General features: G+C 44.9%; 1 protein-coding gene across 2 annotated transcripts in view; it reads right to left on the bottom strand.

Annotated features, from left to right (window-relative positions):
* Positions 1–954: 954 nt before the first annotated feature.
* The window catches only part of CNBD2 (cyclic nucleotide binding domain containing 2), a gene marked incomplete at its 3' end in the record, with an annotated part of 63,364 nt that continues 40,667 nt past the window's right edge, over positions 955–23,651 (bottom strand). Inside the window, exons 10-13 of one of the 2 annotated variants that reach the window (XM_081257887.1) lie at positions 18,231–18,408; positions 16,177–16,291; positions 7,666–7,829; positions 955–1,273 (exon numbers count right to left, since the gene is read on the bottom strand). In XM_081257887.1, coding sequence (XP_081114013.1) covers positions 955–1,273; positions 7,666–7,829; positions 16,177–16,291; positions 18,231–18,408 — 776 coding nt within the window. Of the gene's footprint in view, positions 1,274–7,665; positions 7,830–16,176; positions 16,298–18,230; positions 18,409–23,651 lie in introns of both variants that reach the window. The other variant, XM_081257886.1, reaches the window with a different exon arrangement.

Raw genomic sequence — 23,651 nt, forward strand, 5'->3', positions numbered from 1 at the left:
GACTTAGTCTTGGGTCTGTGGTGCCGAGGCTGGAGTGAGACAGGAACCCCGAGTTCAAGGCCCAGCGCTACCAACAAGGAGAGCCGGCCCAGGCCAGTGACTGATGGCTTCCAGGCCCCACCGGAGGGACCAGGGAGAGCTCCTTAGGTCCCACTGACCGCCTCCTGTCTCTGGTCTACATCCTCTCTCAGGCTGCTCACTCCTCATCCTTGACCCGGGACGCCGGCTCCTGTCACGCTGCCCATCCGTCTCTGGCTCCTTGTACCTCCCCCCACGGTCACGCCTCACTCCAGTCTCTGGCAACACCCTGTCATTCTGACAGAGCTGCCTGACAAGCTACTGGCAAACCAGCAGCCTGTGGGCCCAACGCAGCCTGTGTATGTGTTTTGTTTGCCTAACACAGTATTTCAAAAACAATTTGAGTTCGTTGCTCACATTTGAAAATGGGTAGGAATCATCTGAAACACTGCATTTCTGGGTTCTCCTGAAAAATCTAAAGATTGGCCGTACTGGGCCTGCATTACTTCCTGGCATGGCATCAACTGACTGGGTCTACGGAGCAGCGGCTCCACCTGGACGGGGAATGTGCGCACCAGCCCCCACCGTTCCCTGCCGCCTCCCCAGTCCTTCTGCTACACTCCTTTAGACGACCTGCCGGGCTTGCAAGGCATTTGAGTTTGCAACCCCATCTTGCCTCTGTGTCTCCCATCTGTCTCCTCAGATAAGACCCTCCCACTCTGAGGCCACCTCCAGTGATTAACCCATCCCCACCCAGCCTCCCAACCATCCCTTACTCAGTCCCACAAGTGTCCAGAGAGACAGTGCCCCAGGTGCTGCCCCAAACACCTCTCTGGACCCATGGCTCAGCCCTCAGGATCCCCCACTGTAAGCCCCGCAACTCCCATGGTGGTTATTCAGGAAACACGAGGGTCAACCCAACATCTTTTATTGACTCTAAACAAGGACCCCTGCATTCTTATACTGAGGCAGGAGTTCTTGGATTTTGTACCGGGGTGCTATAATGGCTTCGACAATCCTCAACGGGGGGAGGTATTTCTGGGGTGCCATAAAAATGGGATGACGAGGTCTAGTCTTCTTGTCTAAGCTACACAAATCCAGCATCACAGCCTTGGGCTTGTAGATCCCTTTCTTCTTGGGCTGGATTGGGGTGAATGGTGGACACTGGCGAGGCTCCACCAGCAGCTGCATCAGGTCCTTCCGAAAGACATTCCAACTGTTCTCCTCGAGGAACTTCTGGCACACATCTTCGTCGCTGAAGGCAAGGCCCAGATGTTGAGGTTCCCACACGAGCTCCTCCCTGCCCCCTGCCCCTCCAGCCCTGCCTCCTTCCAGCCCTGAAACACACTGAGCCCTGTCCCACCTCCGCGCCTTTTCCCAGACTCTTTCCTCTGCCTCCTTTACCTTTCCACACCTTCATCACCTAGACCTGCACTATTCCATGTGGCGGCCACGAGCCACATGTGGCTACTGAGTACCTGAAGTGTGATGAATCTGAATTAGAGGTGTGCTCTGAGTATAAAATACACACCAGATTTCAAAGACTTAGAACAACAAAAAAAGAATGCAGAATATCTCAGTAATTTTTATGTTGATTACATGTTGAAATGATAACATTTTAGATACACTGCATTCAATAAAATATATTATTACAGTTAATTTCACCCATTTCTTTTGATTTCTTATAACGTGGCTACTGAAAATTTTAAATTACGTATGTGATCATTAGCCATCAGGGGAATGTAAGCCAAAGCCACACAGGATACCACTTATGCCCATTAGGATGACGATAATTAAAAAGACAAATAATAATAAGTGCTAATGGGGATGTGGAGACATTGGAGCGAGGGTTCCAATACATTGCTGCCAGGAATGTAAAATGATGCAGCCACTTTGAAAAAACAGTCTAGCAGTTCCTCAAAAGGTTAAACAGTTAACTTATGACCCAGGAATTCCACTCCTAGGTATATACCCAAGAGAAATGAAAAATATGTCCACACAAAAACTTGAACAAGAATGTCCATAGCAGGACTTCCCTGGTGGCGCAGTGGTTGAGATTCCACCTGCCGATGCAGGGGACAAGGGTTCGTGCCCCGGTCCGGCAGGATCCCACATGCCGCAGAGCGGCTGGTCCCGTGAGCAATGGCCACTGAGCCTGCGCGTCCAGAGCCTGTGCTTCACAACGGGAGAGGCCACAACAGTGAGAGGCCCACTTACCGCAAAAAAAAAAAAGAATGTTCATAGCAGCATTATTCATAATAGCTAAAAAGTGGAAACAACCCAACTGTCCATCAGTTGATGAATGAGTAAATAAAAGAGTGGTATATCCATGCACTGGAATATTATTTGACAATAAAAATGAATGAAGTGCTGGTACGTGCTAAAACATGAATGAACCTTGAAAACACTATGTTAAGAAGCCAGTCACATATACATGGTTCCATTTATCTGAAATGTCCAGACAAGGCCACTCTATAGAGATAGAAGGTCCATTGGTAGCTACCTTGGACTGGTCTTGGTGCCCTGGCTCTACTCGGCCCCCTTCCCTCATAGCACATGAGGGTGAGGAAAGTGGGGGAGGGTGGAATGAGCTCAGGACTCATTGGTTTATTTTCTTCTGAGACCTCAGCAAGGGAAGGGCACACTCAACTTCCACTGACTCACCTATACTCTCACCTAAGGAGGCAACTCTGATAAATCACTAACACATTAGAGCATTCTTCTGGGTAGATTATATTGACCAGGCCAAAATCAACTTTGATTCATAGAGATCAACTTAATATAAAATCTAGAGGTCAGAATGGGCTACAAGTTAGCCCTGGTGGTCTCAGCATTGCCAGCGTCAGCTCCTACCAGCTCACGAGAGCAACTCCATGCTCGATGACATCAGGTTGGTAGCTCAAAACCGGCCATGGTGGCAGTATGTGCACCACAGAAACCAGCAAACACTTCCAATCAGGTTACTTCCCACCTCCCAGAGAGCTGCTTGTTGAACATTTCCCAGCACACCACTGGATAGTCTCCAACTAAAAAGTCCCGTTAACTCCCAATTTCTTACATAATAAATAACAGTATCTAACTCTGCTTCACACTTACCATGACCAGGCACTTTACACTTGTTAACTCATTTGATCCTCAGGACCACCCCATTTCACAAACATGGAAACTAAGGCTCAGTGGGGCTAAGGAATTCATCAAAACCTATGAGGGGGCAAGCACGTGCTTACAGATTCTTAAGGGATCTTTTTTTTTTTTTGATCCAGAGTCCAAGTTAAGACAGACAAGATTCCACATAACCTCCTGATGCCGACAGTCACGTTGATTTCTAGTCTAGCCTTTCACTAAATGCGGCAGCTCTTCTAAAGTCCTCAGCTTCATGCAGCAATTCCAGTTCCACTCTCTGCCTCGCTTGAACTGAAAGTGTCACCTGTCCTTGCAGGATGCAACACTTCAGCCTGTGGTGCCCTCAGCCACAACCCCTCCCCATGCCTGCCTGGCAATCCAGCACTAGATCACACTCTGTGCTTTGGTTTTAGGCTGCTCTTCATTTGGGTCCTTGGAGATTTCCCTTCTTTCCTGTGAACTCAGTTGTTCATATTCTACATGGGGGAGAGGCTTCAGATAATCTAGCCTGTAGCATCCACAGGACAGGTGTCTCACCAACTGACTGTGTGATCTTCAGGATGTCACGTCCCCTTTCCTGGGCCTCACAGTCCTCAATTAAAACATGGAGGATTTGAGCTAGATAATGCTTATATTTTCTGCCTGCTTTAGCAGTCTAGAAAGCCATGAGTTCAACAATTAATGAATAAGCGAGAATTCTGTCAGCATTGCAGATGATTGCAGCAAAGTGCTGACTGGGCAGCACAGATGCTGAGTGCCCAAACATCTGCCACCCTCAAGTCTACATAAACATCTGAATTTCAATTCAACCAACATTAACTGACACCCATCATGTACCAGATGTTATGTGAGAAGCTAAGGCTCCTTAAATCCTTTTTTTTTTTTTTTTTTGTGGTACATGGGCCTCTCACTGTTGTGGCCTCTCCCGTTGCGGAGCACAGGCTCCGGACGCGCAGGCTCAGCGGCCATGGCTCATGGGCCCAGCCGCTCTGCGGCATGTGGGATCTTCCCAGACTGGGGCATGAACCCGCATCCCCTGCATTGGCAGGCGGACTCTCAACCACTGCACCACCAGGGAAGCCCCCTTAAATCCTTTTTTGAGTAGCTATTTTCTAAATAGCTATTTTTTATGTTGGTAGTATGCAGGAATCAGAATTGGGGCATCGCTGAACTGCAAGGAACCACCAGTGTTTCCCAACTTTTTTTTTTTTTCACAAAACTGCCCCAATTTGGACCATAGCTACATATCATCTATTATTTTATTAATGATTTTTTGAATTTCTACTTAGTTTCTTTTACTTAAGTATTTACTTTGGCTTTGTTCTAAGCAACAAGTTTGTCAAATCATGGGTTTAGTGAGCTAGTCATGTTTTTCTAGGTCACACTAGAATAAATACATAGCTGTTTACAATCCGTGTACCACCTAAAGTCATCTTGTAAGCCTTCTGTGAATATGATCCATACTTCGGGAAACACTGTTCTAGTCTAATTTTCTTGTTTTGTAGATTGGAGTCTGAAGCCTAGAGGAGGGAAAATGACTTATCCAAGGTCACATGGGAGGGAGGGAAATGACTTATCCAAGGTTATATGGATCCCATATCAAATTCTTTCATGTGCTTATTGGGCACAGCTGAAGCAACTCTACAGGTTTGCTTGCCTTCACACCTCTTTCTCAACCACAGGAATCACTTGCTTCCCACACCTGCCCACAAAACGATGTCTGATCACAGCATCACCACAAGAAAAGAAAATGGAGGGAGGATGCAAAATTGTACAATCGGTATGATCTCCATTATGAAGCTCTGTGTGCCTGAATGATAAATACCTATTTGGTACACAGCCATGCGGTAAAAAAAAAAAATACGGAAAGGAAATACATAAAATGCTAATTGAGATTGCTGGAGGAATGCAAATGCATTTAAGAAGGTCTTCACCTTCTTAAATGTGCAGCATTTTCCAGTTTTCCCTAATGAGTGTGTCTCATTAATTCATTCACTCACCCAACGTTTATCACGCATCTACCATGTGCCAGGTACTATACAGGCGCTAGAGATGAAAGGTGGATAAAGCCCAATCCCTGCGTTCACGAAGCAATTAACCAAGTGGTGGAGAAAGAACTGTGCGAAAAATACGCAGCTCTAAACAGCTGTAATATAACGTGGTGTGGCCACTGTGAGAGCTACGTAGGGAGGATTACGAGTGCACAGAAAAAGGGGTACTTAGCCCAGCCTGGGGTCAGTCATGAAAGGTTTTCTGGAGGAGATGAATCTTAAAGAATGAGAAGAAATTTATCAGAAAATAAAGGGGAGAGGAGCAGGATTGAGGGGTGGCATTGCAGGCAGGGGGCCTGCACTGGCAAAGGCAAGTATGTGCAGGTCCAGGAGGCAATCTGCCTGGGTTGCTGGAGTGGGTTAGAGGTGGCAGGAGGTGCTGCAGGGGAGTTGAAGGGCCAGAAAATGAAGGGCCATTTACGTGGCATTGAATCTGCACTGTATCATACAGGCAGTGAGATACCACTGAAAGGTTTTAAGCAGGAGTTTAACACAGCCAGATTTGGGTTTCAGCAAGAGCAAAGTATGCAGAAAGGATTTGGCAGGGAGAGACCGAGGCAGGGGACCAGCGGTAGGACGGCTACAGGAGTCTCGGCTGGGGATCCCAAAGTGGGGGTTAGGGTGTCAGCCAGGGAGGTGAATGAGATCCACTGGGCTGTGTGAAAAAAACAGTAGGACTCCATTTATATTTACCTTTGTCTTACTCTTTCTAAAGATCTATTTGTTGCATGTTTATAAAATATATGATATATTCATATAGCAATATATGGGCATAATAAATAAAAATAAATTAAATAACATATATTATTTATATCACATATATATTCTAGGGGGTATACACTCAAACACTCTTTAGTAATAGCGGTGTTAGATCAAAACAGTTTTGTGACCAGTGGTCCAGACAATAAATTCGTTTTTACCTAAAAATTAGGTTTTTTTTCACACTATAAAAGTATTCACTCAGGGCTTCCCTGGTGGCGCAGTGGTTGAGAGTCCGCCTGCCGATGCAGGGGACACGGGTTCGTGCCCCGGTCCGGGAGGATCCCACATGCCGCGGAGCGGCTGGGCCCGTGAGCCATGGCCGCTGAGCCTGCACGTCCGGAGCCTGTGCTCCGCAACGGGAGAGGCCACAACAGTGAGAGGCTCACGTACCGCAAAAAAAAAAGTATTCACTCAGGAAAATTTGTAAACTAGGGAAATATAAAATCTTTTTTATCAAATCTTTCAAGATAAATTTTTTAAAATTATAAAAGTAATATATCATCATTAACAAACATTTGGAGAATAAAGGGAAAAAAACCCACTTGGAATGTCATACCCTGACAACAACTTTAAAAAGTATATCTTTTTTTCCCTCATTATAAAAGAAATGCATACTCACTACAAAACCAATTACACATCAGAGGAATATATAACTATAACCAGAAAAGTCCCTTTTAGTCCGACCTTCCAGAGAGAATGACTATTACAAATTGGGCAATACCACAGATACTATCACTTTTGCTCATTTTCCTTCTAGATTTTTCTCATGTGTTTTACAAAGGCATAGTCATAGTATGTATATACACAATTTTGTACCCTATCCTTTTCTTGTAGCATTTTATCACTCATTTACTTATGATTTTTTTTTTTTTTTTTTTTTTTTTGCGGTACGCGGGCCTCTCACTGTTGTGGCCTCTTCCGTTGCGGAGCACAGGCTCCAGACGTGCAGGCTCAGCGGCCATGGCTCACGGGCCCAGCTGCTCCGCGGCATATGGGATCTTCCCGGCCCGGGGCACGAACCCGTGTCCCCTGCATCGGCAGGTGGACTCTCAACCACTGTGCCACCAGGGAAGCCCCTACTTATGATTTTTAAATAAAAGTTACTTTCTATCAAGGGAATGTACCACAGTTTTCTAAACTATCCCCCTAGTGTACCACATGTGGGTAAAGGTGGTTGTTTTTCTATTATGAATATGGCGGCTACGAACATCTTAGTGTATGTAGCTTTCCCTATAATTAGTTACATACAGATAAATTCACAGGTAGACCATTGCTTCAAAGGGTAGGAACAGTTTTGTGGCCCTTGAAACATTATTATCTAAAATTATTATCAAAAGGATTGGGCTTCCCTGGTGGCGCAGTTGAGAGTCCGCCTGCCGATGCAGGGGACACGGGTTCGTGCCCCAGTCCAGGAAGATCCCACGTGCCGTGGAGCGGCTGGGCCCGTGAGCCATGGCCACTGAGCCTGCGCGTCCAGAGCCTGTGCTCCGCAACGGGAGAGGCCACAACAGTGAGAGGCCCGCGTACCACAAAAAAAAAAAAAAAAAAAAAAAAAGGATTGAGCCAATTTCCAGTGTACCAACAATTATCAGTTTCATTCCACCAGTGTCAGCTTTAGGTATCATCACTTTTTTCTTCCTTTTACCAAAATAAGAGGCAAAAAAATTGTTGATTTGATCTGGTGGGAGGTATGCACATTTACAGCACTGACCTGGGGTACTTGATCTCGAACTTCGACAATTTTTCTATTGTCCTACTGTCAATCAGTTCGCAAAACTTCTCTTTCCTAATCCGTATCACCTCAGCTCCCAGGCTCACCAGGATCAAGGGCCGAGTGTCATGCTGGCTCTCCGGGAGGAGGATCTGGTGAAGGCCCTAGAAAAAAGAAGTCCCAGAAAGTTCGAGACCATCCACTTGTACAAGCAGATTTTCAGGGTAGGCAAAACAAGGCCCCGAACAGGAGGTGAATCCACCTGGGGTCATTCAGCAAGTGACGGGGAGAAGTCCAGAACTCCCTTTGCTAATGACATCAAAGTCCTGGGGCTCCTCACATTAGAAGAGCCCTCAGGGCACTTTGTCAGCTGTCCTGCTCACGGGCAGCAGGCTCTGCAAGAGTCGCACTCGCACCGTCGCTTGCCGAGCGACGGCATTTTACAAGCTTTCCCCGGTGTCCAGTCTCGACTCTTCTTTGTGCCAGGCCAGCCCGTTTTCTCTTCCTTAGGACTATGATGGACAGCTCATCCTCCTCTTCTACATCTTCCCTTTTACAGCTGTCACACCCTCCCACACCCTTTCCTCCAGGGCTTCCTTCATAAGCGTGTGTCGCCTTAGTTCCTTCCGTCCCTCACGGGCTCTGGGGCCACTGGTAGTCCCTGTGCGGCTCCCGTTGCCCCTTGGGCTCCCTGGAGTGGATTCCTACTCAGTTATATCTGGAAGGGAGATGAAGGTCAACAGGCACAGCTTTACAGAGTGTAACCCCCTTTGTAAGGAGACACTCTGAGATGGGGCAAAGCCGGGACCAGAGTCTTTGCTGCTGAAACCCCAATCCAGGGCTCACTCAGCCTCTCGGCTATTAAGACTCAGGCAAGGAGGGGAGGGGAGGTCAATGGTCTGGAGCCTACAATGCCCAGCTGTCTTGGGCTTAAGAAGACATCAGCCAGGGCTTCCCTGGTGGCGCAGTGGTTGAGAGTCTGCCTGCCGATGCAGGGGACACGGGTTCGTGCCCCGGTCCGGGAAGATCCCACATGCTGCAGAGCGGCTGGGCCCGTGAGCCATGGCCGCTGAGCCTGCGCGTCCGGAGCCTGTGCTCTGCAACGGGAGAGGCCACAACAGTGAGAGGCCCACGTACCGCAAAAAAGAAGACATCAGCCATAAACCAAGAGCTCTGTTCTATGGAGGCCGTGTGGGATTGAGAATAATCCTGCTTCAGAAGAAAGATCCATATGTTTACTTGTCATGCGACTTTGGGCAAAGTTATATGTCCCTGGGCCACTGTTTGCTCACCTGTGAAACAGAGGTGAAAATACCTGCCCTGCATGTCTCTGAAGGATTCTCAGTTTGAAAGGAGATGTGAAGTAGGGTTTGGAACAGCTTCCCCTTCCCCGCCCTCACCCACACTACCACCATTTGGGTTCCAGACCTTGAAGAATGACCATCTACTCTGAGCCCTGGCCTTGTCTCTCCTTGGTAAGACTGGAATGGAGATGTGTTATCTTTCTCATGAAGTTATTGAAGGTCCAAACAAGATGGTGTGTGTGAGGATGCTCTGGGAGACGTGAAGCCCCCCACTTTAGTTGTGCTCAGTGCGATGGGCATAAAGGCCCTTCTGACCAGCGCCAGGCCTTGCACAGAAGCCAGATGGCTGCTCTTTAGTCAGCTCCTACTGTGTGGGAGAAACATGTGTGTAGATGTAATCCTCACAACCACCCGGGGATACAGGAATTATCAGCCTCAGATGTGGAAAATAAGGTTCAAAAAAGGAAATTTACTTGTCAAAGGTCATGTATCTTATAACAATAACAATGATGACGATGATAATGACGACGATGATGATGATGACAGTGATGACAGCACCAGCTAATGTTTAATGAGCCTTCACTAAATCCCAGGCCCTCTTGTAGCTTTGGGGTGTGTTAGCTCATGGAACCCTCACTAGAACCCCATGAGGTGAGTCCTTTTATGATCATCATTTTACAGAGGATGCTGATGAGGTTAAGGAACTTGTCCAACATCATACAGCACGGAAGCAATAAAGCTAGGATTTGAACTCGGATGGGCCTGCCTTTGGAGTCCATGCTTTTAACCACTACACTCCGAGGAAACTGAGGCACAAACTTAACTAACCTGCCCAAGGTAACAAGACAGAAAGTGGTGGAGCCGGGATTTGAACCAGCAATCTGTCCAGGGTCTCACTGAGGGCAGCACCGTCAGCAGGCACTGTTATCCACCTCCACCCCACCCCACACGTTCCAGCTGGAGTCAGGTCTTCAAGTAGCTTCCCAAAGCGCCCAGGATAAAGCAGAACTCTTCACTGTGGCCACCGAGGCTTTGGCTATCTCACCCTTGTGAGGCTCCTGCCTCGTTGACTCTGTTCCAGCCATGCTGCCCTCCCTTCCAGTCCCCTCAACAGGCCAAGCTGCTCTCTGCCTCAGGCTCAACCTGCTGTTCCTCTGTCTGGAACACTCTTCCCCCCAGGTTGTCTGTAGTTTATTCCTTTTGTCGTTCAGGTCCCAGCTTAAATATCGCTGCCTTAGAGCAGCCTTCCCTGACCACTCCGTTTAGGAAGACCACCCCCTTCAACGCAGCTTTCTGTTCCATTCCCAACAGCAATTTAAAACTTTCTGTGTGTTTGCTGCTTTATCTGTTTACTGTCTGTCTCCAGACTAGATCATTAGCCCCATAAGGGCAAGAATAATGTCAGTTTACTCGCCCACACTGGCACCTTGGGCCACGCTTGGAGCATGATAGATCTTCCAGAAATATCTGCTGAGTGAATGCTCCAATGGAATCATAGAACATTAGAGTCGGCAGCTCACCCAGGTGAATGTCCTCATTTTCTGATGAGGGTACAGATTCAGAGAGGTAAAGTGATTTGCCCAAGGCCACACAGCAAGCTAATTAGAAGCAAAAATTAAAAGATGTGAGGTGGCCCATCTGCCATCTCCCTGCTGCTCTGCCCAGTCTTGACCAAGTCTGAGGCCTCAGCCCGCCTGTTCCCTGGAGAAGCTGGTTCCTCTACACCCTCTGGCTCAAAAGCTGGGTCTCTTTACTCCAGGCCCCAAGCTCTGCTGTTTCCAGGGCTGACTCAGCTCTACACTCCTGCCTCCAAAGGAAAATGTGACCTCCTACCTCCTGGTAGGTGAATACAGTCACAGCTGTTACCATTCATTCTCCTGCAAATGAAGCCAGGGCCTTGAAAGCAGGGAGAACAGAATTTTACCAAAGGCACACCACAGGCATTTTCTTCAACAGGATCACGTTAATGACTATTTGGTGGTGGGAGTTTCTCTGCTCTGGGTCCTGTGTGGTGAATGAGGCAGTCAGGGCCTTGCTCCGAGCCTTCCAGGATTGCTTAGAGAATCAAGACCCGAGTCCCTCTTGTTCCATCTTCCACAGCCTCCCGCTCCTGTCACCCTCTACCACAGTGGGCAACGCCTCGTCTGCCCTGTGGTTCCTCCACAGGGTGCCAGGCATCCCGGCTCCTCCGCGGGCAGCCCACAAGGCTGCATGCACGGCAGGTGCCTGGCCTCAGGTGGCCTGTGTCCAGTCCTGAGCACCTCACTCTGAGACACTGAAACTGCAGGAAAACGGAAGTGAGAAGGCTGGAAACTATATCACATGAAGACTGAAGGAATGGAGGAATGTTTTCCCTGCATAAGAAAATAATTAACAGGGCACAGATGCTGAATGAAAAACAAAACAGCATTCTTTAAATACCTGAGAGGCCACCATGTGGCAAGGAAGCTGATTTCTGTTTGTTCTTGGGGGGATGGGTAAGCGGGAGTCGGAGCTCCTTAAAAATTGTAGGAGGCAGAGTTTTACTGAGCAAAAGTAAGAGCTGCTGAAAAGCTCGGAAATACTCACGCGGTATTGACCGAGGGCTGTGCTAGGGCCTGGGGCTCCAGACAGTGCTGGGCTGACCTCCCTGCCTCGGCGGGGGGGTGTGCACAGGCCAGAGCAGGAGCACTAAGAGCTCAGCACAGCACGGGGTGAGGACCCTGGAGGTTCATGGCAACAACGATGACCATACATCAGAAGACAGTTCCCTCACCTCCAGGAAGACTGAGGTGAATCGCTACCCACCAGGAGGCCTCGTGCCCTCCCTGTACAGCTCACCCGCCCACCCAGCTCCAGCACCTATGGCCCAGCTCCCACAGTGGTCAACTCATGGCCAAGTTTGTTTCACCCATACATCCCCCCTCCACTATTGGATAATTACTTTTTTTTTAAAGATTTTTTTTAAGGGAACCATTTTAAAAGTCTCTACTGAATTTGTTACAATATTGCTTCTGTTTAATGTTTTGGTTTTTTGGCTGCGAGGTATGTGGGATCTTAGCTCCCTGGGGATCGAACCCTCAGCCCCTGCATTGGAAGGCGAAGTCTTAACCACTGGACAACCAGGGATGTCCCTGGATAATTACTAATTTTTTTTTTTTTTTTTGCGGTACGCGGGCCTCTCACTGTTGTGGCCTCTCCCGTTGCAGAGCACAGGCTCCGGACACGCAGGTTCAGCAGCCATGGCTCACAGGCCCAGCTGCTCCGCGGCATGTGGGATCCTCCCGGACCGGGGCACGAACACGTGTCCCCTGCATCGGCAGGTGGACTCTCAACCACTGCACCACCAGGGAAGCCCACTTTTTAAAAACAATTAATTTATTTATTTTATTTATTTATTTTTGGCTGCATTGGGTCTTCGTTGCTGTGAGCACACTTTCTCTAGTTGCGGCGAGCAGGCTCTAGAGCGCAGGCTCAGTAGTTGTGGCACACGGGCTTAGCTGTTCCGCAGCATGTGGGATCTTCCTGGACTAGAGATCGAACCCATGTCCCCTGCATTGGCAGGCGGATTCTTAACCACTGCACCACCGGGGAAGTCCCGTGGATAATTACTTTTTAATAGACTTTTTTTTTTTCCTTTTGTATGTCCTTTATGTTTTCATATTATTCAACACTTTCAGATTCAGGTTTCAGATTCAGATTCTGGCTCTGTGAGCTCCTGACATACATTTACCAGATTTCCATGAGTAATGGAACTCTCTTTATTCATGGACATATATTTATTGAAATTTTAATAACTGACAGTCTCTGTGCTGGGTTCTGAGGCAATCCCTACTATAGAGATGCGTATAGACCACTGAGGAAAATATACAAGTTCACAGTCACAGTCACTGTAATGACTTCATGAATAGACTTTTCTTTAGAACAGTTTTAGACTTAACAGAAAAATTGAGAAGATAGTACAGAGTTCCCATATACCCTGCCCTTGGTTTCCTGTTAAGATCTCACATTAACTGTGATACCTTTGTTACAATTAATGAAGCAATATGGATACATAATCAATAACTGAAGCCAACGAGTTATTTAGATTTCCTTTTTCTCTTCCACAGTCCTATCCAGGACACAGCATTACATTTAATTGTCATGTCCCTTTAGGCTCCTCTTGGCTGTGGCACTTTCTCAGACTTACCTTGTTCATGATGATCTTGACAGTTTTGAGGAGTACCGGTCAGGTATTTCTTGGGTCGCCCCACTATTAGAATTTGTCTGATTTTTCTCATGATTAGACTGGGGTTATGGGTTATTGGGAAGAGGACCACAGTATGCCATTTTCATCACACCACATCCCACTTTTATCATCTCATATTAGGGGACATACTATCAGCATGATTTATTATTCTTGATCTTGGCCTTGATCACCTGAGTGAGGAAGCACTGCTCACTCAATGGTTTTTCCTCTGTGAAATTATTCTTTTTTTTTCCTCCTTTCTATCATGTACTCTTTGGAAGGAAGTCACTATGTGCAGCCCACACCTAAGGAGCGGTGAGTTATATACCCTCTCTTTTAGGGCAGAGTGTCTACATAATTATTTGGAATTCTTCCGCATGGGAGATTTGTCTTTTCTCCCCTGTTTATTCATTTATTCATTATTTATGCATTATATCAGTATGTCCTTACAGATGTTTATTTTGTACTTTGGGTTATAATCCAATACTACTTTATTTAGTTGTTCCGATTGTTCCAGCTTTGGCCACTGGGAGCTCTTTTCAGTTGGCCCCTGTGTTCCTTTGATATGCCCACTCCCATCAATGTAGGGATTTTCTCCCCAGCACATCCTTACTTCCTGGCACTACAAAAGGCTCCAGGCTCACTCATATATGTCTTGTCCTGGTTCTAGACTCAACCAAAGAGCCCTTGTTTCTTTTGAAGAAAGGTATTAGGAACCAAGATCTGGGCACTATGTGTGCTCATTGCTACTGGTGTGTCATTTCTTCTAGGCCCTGTCGGCTAACAGAACAAAAGATACATGTTTATACATATATCTATAAATATTTCTTTATGGAACCATCTGTATCTATATTACGATAGACATAAGTTCACATGATGTCTGTAACTCTAACCCATTACCACATGGATCATTCTAGCCTCCTCCCCTTGCATATCTGTATATTTCCACTCCAGTGGTGAAAAACCTGGCTCCTACCCTCTGCCATTCATTTACTTAATTGATACATTTCAGTATACACGTACAGCAGTATCAGCATTGTTAATCCACACACCCATGGAAAAAACTTTGTCATAGAGTACAGTGCTCATGTGCAGTTCCTTTTGTTTTCAGTCTTAGAGACTCCACTCATCTCCAACGTTACTTAGGTCAGGACCTTTCTCTCCCATCCTCTTCACTGAAGTTGTTTCACAGATTTGTAATATTGTTAGATTCTCTCCTCAGTCTGCACTTCTTCCTGGGGGATCCCCCTCCCCATCTCCTAAATGATTTTTGTTGTTGTTACAAATTGCATACATTAAGGTTCACTCTGTGCTGTAAAGCTCTATGGGTTTTGACAAATGCTTAATGTTTTGTATCCACCATTACAGTAATTACAGAGTAATTTTATTGCCCTAAAAACCCCCTGTGCTTTACTTATTTATCCCTCCCCCTGAATTCCAAACCTCTGGTGACCATTTTACTATCTCCATATTTTTGCCTTTTCCAAAATGTCACATAATTAGAATCATACAATACTTAATCTTTTCATACTGGTTTCTTTCCCTTAGAAATATTCATTTAGGTAATTCCCTGGTGGTCCAGTGGTTAGGATTCTGGGCTTTCACTGCTGGGGCTGGGTTCAGTCCCTGGTTGGGGAACTAAGATCCCACAAGCCATACTTGGTGCAGCCAAAAAAAAAGAAATATTTATTTAATTTTACCATGTCTTTTCATGGTTTCTTAGCTAATTTCTTTTTTTTTTGTGGTACGCGGGACTCTCACTGTTGTGGCTTCTCCCATTGCAGAGCACAGGCTCCGGAAGCGCAGGCTCAGCGGCCACAGGCTCCGGACGCGCAGGCTCAGCGGCCATGGCTCACGGGCCCAGCCGCTCCGCGGCATGTGGGATCTTCCCGGACCGGGGCACGAACCTGTGTCCCCTGCATCGGCAGGCAGACTCTCAACCACTGCGCCACCAGGGAAGCCCCGCTAATTTCTTTTTATTGCCAAATAATATTTCATTGTATGGATTTATCAGTTTGTTTACATTCACCTTTCCATATAAATTTTAGCATCAGTTTTTCAATATCCACAAAATAACTTGCTGGGATTTTGATTGGGATTGCATTGAATCTATACATCAAGTTGGAATAAACTGACATGTTAACAATACTGAGTCTTCCAATCCACGAACATAGAATATTTCTCCATTTATTTATATCTTCTTTGAATTTTTTCATTATAGTTATATAGTTTTCTGCATATAGATCCTGAACATATTTTGTTAGATTTATACCTAAGTATTTCATTTTTTGTTACTATTGTAAATGACATTGTGTTTTTTTATTTCAAATTAAAATTGTTCATTGCCTTATACCCTGTGACCTTGCTGTAATCATTTATTAGCTCCAGGAAGTTTTATTTGTTCTTTTTTGTTATTGTTGTTGTTTTGTTTTTTTGATTCTTTAGAATTGTCTATATAGACAATCATGTCATCTGCAAACAAAGACAGCTATATTTTTTCCTTCCCAATCTGTATGTGTTTAACTTCCTTTTCTTAATGCACTAGCTAGAACTTCCAAAACAATGTTGAATAGGAGTAGTGAGAAGGGACATCCTTGCCTTGTTCCTGGATTATTTTAAAGCAAGTCCCAGATGTCATATCATTTTATCTGTAAATATTTGGATATGTATCTCCTAAATATAAGGACTATTTATTTATTTATTTATTTATAGCTGCCCTGCGTGGCATGTGGGATCTCAGTTCCCCAACCAGGGATAGAACCCACGTCCCCTGCAATGGAAGTGCAGAGTCTTAACCACTGGACCGCCAGGGAAGTCCCATAAGGACTCTTTAAAAAACATAACCACAATACCATTATCATATCTTAAAAAAATCAACAATATTCCTTAATATCACCGAATTTCGAACAGGATGATTTTAAACATTTATTCTCATTACTTAGCACCCCCAGCCCTTCGTGTTACACACTCTATTGTGAACAAGGCTCTCTGCACACTTACCAAGATTTCTCCTTGCTCCACGGTGTGGATCTTCATGTAGGCCCCCACAGCAGCCTCCTTGGGGAGATCACCATACTTCGTATCAATCATGGGACACTCGATGAAATGAGGACACCTGGATCTGAAATTTGACACCTTGTTAAAGAGAACTCATTTGTAACACAGCCAGTTCATGAAGCCCTGGATAAGCAGCCCCCATTCAACTGCATATTGAGATCGCCCCTCCCTTCTCCCAGGTGGTGAGAAAACAGAAAATCAAGCCCCTGGACAAACCGACTGTCAGGATTTGGAGAGGTTTAATAGGGAGAAGACATGCACCTGAGCCAGGCCTGATGGGTGAGAAGTCCAGGCTGGCTGACTTAATGCTCAGCACAAGGAAGGGATTTCTAAGTCAGACCTGTCTAAAAATGGAACAGACTACTTTGAGAAAGAGCAAGCTCTGTCCTCCTGGGGACACAGCAGAGGTTGGGGCTCTTCTTGAGAGGCAGGCAGAGAAGAGATGGCTTCATTTGTTTGTTTACAAAAATGGGTTTCCCTCAGTGATCTGTAGACTCGGTACTTTGTTCACTTTGGAGTGATTTTTACACAGGCAATCCTGTTGTGCTTTCTTTGGTCTCAGGCTAGGTAGAAGGAAGAGACAAAGTATGCTATCTGGATTAGAGGCAGGGAAAAGATTATTCAACAGCTGAGAACATAGCTGAACTCACCCAACATATACACAAGGTAGGCTTCCATTCTTGCCTCCCAGGACATGCCCAGCCTATGTCTTTTATTTTTTACTGTGGGGACAGCCTGTCCCCTTTTTCCTCACTATTTACAGCAGAGAAACTAAGTCTGTTCCATCTCTACCTTCAGAAGAACTAGGATTGGGATTTCAAACACTGGATCCTTTGGAAAGAGTATCCATCAGAGGTAAAAACAACAAAGCAACCACAGGGTGCTCATTATGGAGGCAAGCAGGCTGGATCCGGGCACCAGAGAGATTGTGACACTGATGCCATTATCAGTATGATATTTTTACTTCATATGTAATGAAGGGAAGGGCACTGAGCTGCCTCTAGGCCAGTGCCCACTGAGTGTCCCTTCCTCCCCAGGAAAGGCAAAAAGCACAGCCTTCATTGTGCATCCACCTTGTTTCTGTCATGACGATCATACCAGATAGCAAGACTGAGCACTAACAAGCTGCTCAGGTTTGAATCCTGACTCTGCCACTTTCTATCCGTGTGACCTTGAATAATAACTTAATCTCTCCCTGTACCTTGGTTTTCTCACCTGAAAGATGTGAGTGATAATAGCAGTACTTACGTTGTAGGGTTGTTGGGAGAATTAAATTAGATAATCCAGTACCAGGCACAGAGTCATTTCCATAAGTGTTAGCTATAATTATCATTATCTCATTTAACTGCTGGTTTACAACAAAACTGAGACTTAGATGCTGTTAGCTACAGACCAGGAAGCTGAGGCTTAGAGAGGTCAAGTCCCTTGCACAGGGACACAGAGCTAAAGTAAGTGGCCAAGCCAGGATTCGAACTCAGATTGGACTGACTCCAAAGCACTTATCTACTGCCTCCCTTAAATGAGCAGACTTTTCTTAAGAAGCTCAGAGTCAAGGAGATACGGGGATGTATGTGTATGTATAGCTGGTTCACTTTGTTATACAGCAGAAACCAACACACCATTGTAAAGCAATTATACTCCAATAAAGATGTTTAAAAAAAAAAAAAGAAGCTCAGAGTCAAAAAGGCCCAGTGATATACAAACAGAATGTCATCACCAAAAACTGTGTCCTGCCCCTTCTTCTTCAGATGGGTTCCCTGAGAAAGGAAGCAGCCACCACCTAAAGGGGCCCTGTGGGCTGGAGGCAGGGAAGGCAGTCCCCATATCACACCTAGGACCTCTGTAGGCTGCCTTCTGCACACATCCCAACCTTTGGGGTCAAGCTGTGATTGCTACCTCCGCCCCCTCCCCAGCATCCCTGACATTCTGCCCTGTAAGTTATATCCCCCTTTTCAACCAGAATCTGGACCATTCTATCTGTCAAGGGCAAAGCTTACTTGATCTTTGAGCCCAAGGTCTTTGGGAGAGTATTTCCTGAGGTTTTAATCTTCCTACTGAAGCTGGATCCCTGTTGTTCCTGGGCTTTCCGGAGATGCAGAAGTTTCAGAAAACTAAAATCCTGTACAGGATATGACCTGATCTGGAATTCCTTAAATCTCTCCACAGGAGACAGATCTGTTAGAGAAAGCACAGGAAAACACATTAGTGGGTCTTTGCATACATGAGGGTTGTGCTGGAGGTGTCTGGAGGTATATCACAATCTCCTGTGTGGCTAGTCTGATGCACGGGGGAATTAAGAAAAACAGGAAAGAAAAACACTGGCTTCCACTATTGTCCCTCTGTGCCAGGTCCTGAGCGAGAGCCTTTACATCCATTACATCTAGACAAATGTCATTAGCCTTATTTAAGAGAGAAAATGAGAAGCAGAGTTTAACACCCAGGAAAGGGCTGAAGCTTGTATTTGAACTCAGCTGTTTCTGATTCAAAGCTCATGTCTTTCCATTAACAGATCACATTTATCTGGGCTTTCAAACTGGGACTGGGGGCAGGAGCAGCAATAAAAAACAAATGGGTGGGGCTTCCCTGGTGGCGCAGTGGTTGAGAGTCCGCCTGCCGATGCAGGGGATGCGGGTTCGTGCCCCGGTCCGGGAAAATCCCACATGCCGCTGAGTGGCTGGGCCCGTGAGCCATGGCCGCTGAGCCTGCGCATCCGGAGCCTGTGCTCCGCAACGGGAGAGGCCACAACAGTGAGAGGCCTGCGTACCACAAATAAATAAATAAATAAATAAATAAATAAATGGGTGACCAGCCATAGAACCTTGGACAAGTCTCAGTCTCCTGGAATCCTCCTAGGACTATTGTAAGCATTACAGATAAAGTATGTGCTATGCCTAACACAGTGCCTGGAACATAATAGGTCCTCTGTGAGCATTAATAAAAAGATCTCCAACATGGGGCTTCCCTGGTGGCGCAGTGGTTAAGAATCCGCCTGCCAATGCAGGGGACGTGGGTTCAAGCCCTGGTCTGGGAAGATCCCACATGCCATGGAGCAACTAAGCCCGTGAGCCACAACTACTGAGCCTGCACTCTAGAGCCCGTGAGCCACAACTACTGAAGCCCATGCGCCACAACTACTGAAGCCCATGCACCTAGAGCCTGTGCTCCGCAACAAGAGAAGCCACAGCAATGAGTAGCCCCCGCTCACCACAACTAGAGAAGGCCCGCGCACTGCAACTAGAGAAAGCCCGCGCACAGCAACGAAGACCCAATGCAGCCCCCCCACAAAAATAAATAAATAAAATAAATTTTTTTTAAAAATAAAAAGATCTCCAAGAGAATACCACTCAGAAACACTATGCTGAGTGAAAGGAACCAGATACAAAAGAGTACATACTATATGACTCCATTTACATGAAACTCTAGGAAAGACAAATGTAACCTATAGTGATGGAAAGCAGATCAGTGGTTGCCCAGGGCCAGGGGTGAAGGATAGGGATTGACTGGGAAGGGGCACAAGGGAACTTCTGGGGGTGACGGAAATGTTCAATAACTTGATTGTGGTGGTTACAACAGATGTAAATTTGTTAAAATTCATTGAACTACACACTTTAAATGTGTGTCTTTTATTGTATGAAAATGAAACCTTAATGATATTGATTTAAAAAATAGATCTTCTGGGAGTTCCCTGGTGGCCTAGGGGTTAGGATCCTGGGCTCTCACTGCCGTGGCCTGGGTACAACCCCTGGTCAGGGAATGGAGATCCCACAAGCTGTGCAGCACGACCAAAAAAAAAACCAAAAACCTCTCCAGTGTTAGTATTAAAATTAATGTTAATAGAAATAAACTCGAACTACACAAGGAGTAGGCCTAGAAAAACGTAGCATATATAAAAAAAGCCCTAAGTACAGCCTATTTAGAAGGCATTTTAGCAATACTTATCAACATTTTAAATGTGCATAGCCAGTACACACTGAACCAATTACTTGATCCAGTAATTCTAAGAATTTATCCCATATGTTTTTGTGCACAAGTATGCAAAGATAAACACACCAGGAAATTCCCCACAGTAGGGTAATAGCGAAAAATTGGAAATAACCCAAAATATCTGTAAAAGGTAATTGGTTTAATTGTGGTATATCCATACAAGAGAATAAAACTCAGCTATTAAGAACCATAGATCTAGACTTCTGCTTCCAGCCAAACAGAGTAACAGGGACTACCCTCCCACCTGAAACTAATAAAATACTGGGCTAAATACATGAAAAATGTGGCTTTCATGACACTGGGCATCAGGCCATGAAGAACCATTATTCCTGAAAGATAGAAAACAAATGGGCTGAGCCCTACTATTGCCCCAGCTGACCACCTAGAGACCTTCTGGGCAATGGTGCAGGAAAGGGAAACCCAGGAGGAGCTCAGCAATCTCTCTGAATTAATGAGACAGAAGTGAGTCCAGGGAAGACAAGGCAGCTGGAGTTCACAGAGCAGAGTCCCAGAGAGGAGAGAGTTGCAGAAAGAGAGAACTCTGAAGATCTTCCGAGGGTCCCCTTTGGTCTCAGCTGAGTACTGAGCAATACATGAATGATGTTAGGAAACCACCAGTGGTTAGGCAGCCACTGAGATGGCCCTCAGTGATTCCCACCTCCTGATGGCCACACATTTGTGTACTATCCTCCCGTTAAGTGTGGGCTGGATTTGATTCTAATACATAGAATATAGCAGAAGTGATGGGATATCACTTCTGAGGTTAGGTTTTAAAAGGCTTCTGCCTTGGGTATACTCTGTGTTGCTCTCTCTCTCTCCTGGGGAAGCAAGCTGCCATGTCATAAAACAGCCCTGTAGAGACACCCACAAGGTGAGGGACCAAGGTTTGCAAATAGCCACGTAAGTGAACTTGGAAGTGGGTCCCTCTCAAGTGAGTCTTCAGATGAGACCACAACCCTGGCAGACAGCTGCAACCTCACAACAGAACTTGAGCCAGAGGCAGCTGGCTAAGCCATGCTCAGATTTCTGACTCACAGAAACTGAGAGATAACAAATATTGTTTTAAGTCACTAAGTTTTGGGATAATTTGTTATGCAGTAATAGATACAAAAATACTACCTAAGGCTGGGGAAAGAACCACCCAAAATGTTTAGAGGGATAAATAATCAGAGTTCACACAGGACCAGAAATAGTTATTATTCTCAATAGCTAGAATAGAAAGCGTCGCAAGCCGTGGGCACCTGTGGAATATTCAGAATGGCTTTGTCTCATGAATGGGGCAAAGTTAGCTCTAGATTAAACACTGCTCTGATCTTACCTACCAAAGCCTAAATGCTAGTCTTTAAAAGATCAGAATATTTCCAAATAACTTACCTGCATCCCAGAACAAATCTCAAAAATATTTACAGGAATTTTTAAATATGTAGCACCCAAAATTCACAGCTTCTAGCATTCTGTGAAAAGTTACCAACCATGCAAAGAAGTAGGAAAATATGAACCATATAAAGAGAAAAAAACAATAAACTGAAACTGACCCAGAAATGACACAGATAACAGAATTAGTATGCAAGGACATTGAAATAGTTATTATAATTGTATTCCAAAGAGGAAATTGTGTGTATATTAAGCAGAAACATGGAAATTATTTAAGAAAAAAAAAAGACCCAAATCAAACTTCTAGATATGAAAACTGCAAGGTCTGAAATGAAAAATACATGGATGGGATTAATAGCAGATTAGAAAATGCAGAAGAAAGTCTACTGAACTTGGAGACATAGCAATAAAAATGATCAAAAATGAGAGAAAAAAGACAACAACAAAAAATTAATAGAGCATCAGTGAAACAACTTCAAGCAGTCCAATATACATGTGATTGGAATCCTCAAAGTGGAGGTGAAAGAAGGAAAGATAGAAAAAAAAATTTTTTAATGGTCAAAACGTTCCAAATCTGATGAAAAATATAAACCCAAAGATCCAAAAAACTAAATGAACCCCAAGCACAGAAACATGACAAAATTTTTGTGAAGGCACAGTGTGACCAAATTGCTTATTTGATAAGATCTTTACTGATAAAGAGAAAAATTTTAAACCAACCAGGGCAGGGCAGTGGTGATCACTCTACCATGTACAGGAATATCGAATCACTATGTTGTGCACCAGGAACTAACATAGTGTCATGGGTCAATTACCCTTCAAAAATAAACAAGCTCATAGAAAAAAAGATCAGATTTGTGGTTACCAGAGGCAGGGGGAAGGGCAGAGGGGGAATTGGATGAAGGTGGTCAAAAGGTACAAACATCTGGGGCTTCTCTGGTGGTGCAGTGGTTAAGAATCCACCTGCCAATGCAGGGGACACGGGTTCAAGCCCTGGTCCGGGAAGATCCCACATGCCACAGAGCAACTAAGCCCATGCGCCACAGCTACTGAGCCTGCGCTCTAGATCCTGTGAGCCATAACTACTGAGCCCACGTGCCACAACTACTGAAGCCCGCACGCTTAGAGCCCATTCTCTGCAACAAGAGAAGCCACCGCAATGAGAAGCCCACACACCGTACCGAAGAGTAGCCCCCGCTCGCCACAACTAGAGGAAGCCCACGGGCAGCAATAAAGACCCAACGCAGCCAAAAATAAATAAATAAATAATTTAAAAAAGGTTCAAACACCTACTTATAAGATAAATACTAAGTAATAGAGATGTAATGTATAACATGATTAATATAATTAACCCTGCTGTATGTTATATACAAAAGCTATTAAGAGAGTAAATCCTAAGAGTTATCACAAGAAAAAAATTTATTTTTTCTTTTGTATCTATGTGAAACGATGGATGTTCACTAAACTTATTGTGGTAATCATTTCATGATGTATTTAAGTTGAATCATTATGCTGTATACCTTAAACTTACACAGTGCTGTATGTCAATTATATTTCAATAAAATTGGAAGAAAAGAGAACAGCCATAGCAAAAAGGCATTATTACGTACAAAGAATATACAAAGTTACGCAAAGAGATTATACAAAGATAAGAAGGTTGGCAGACTTCTTATGGAAAACAGTGCAAGCGAGAAGACAGACTTTAATGCAAATCTTTAAAATATTGAGCAAAAACAAAACCCTGTTAACCTTGAATTCTATACCCAACAAAAAATTTCTTTTAAAAATTAAGACAAAATCATTTTTAGACATAGAAAAGCTGAAAGAAATGTTAAAGGAAATACCTTGGGCAGAAGGAAATTGTACAATGGAAATCTGGACCTATACAAAGGCATGAAGAACATCAGGAATGGTACCACATAGGTAAATATAAAATACTTTTGTTTTTATTAGTTAAATATATTTAAAAGATAATTGTTTAAAGTAAAAGTGACAACTGTGTACTGTAAGGTTTTTAACATATGTGAAGGTAGAATATTTGACAATAGCCCAAAATCTGA

The sequence above is a fragment of the Mesoplodon bidens genome (assembly GCF_964165515.1).
Source record: "Mesoplodon bidens genome assembly, chromosome: 15".
Taxonomy (NCBI): Eukaryota; Metazoa; Chordata; class Mammalia; order Artiodactyla; family Ziphiidae; genus Mesoplodon; species Mesoplodon bidens.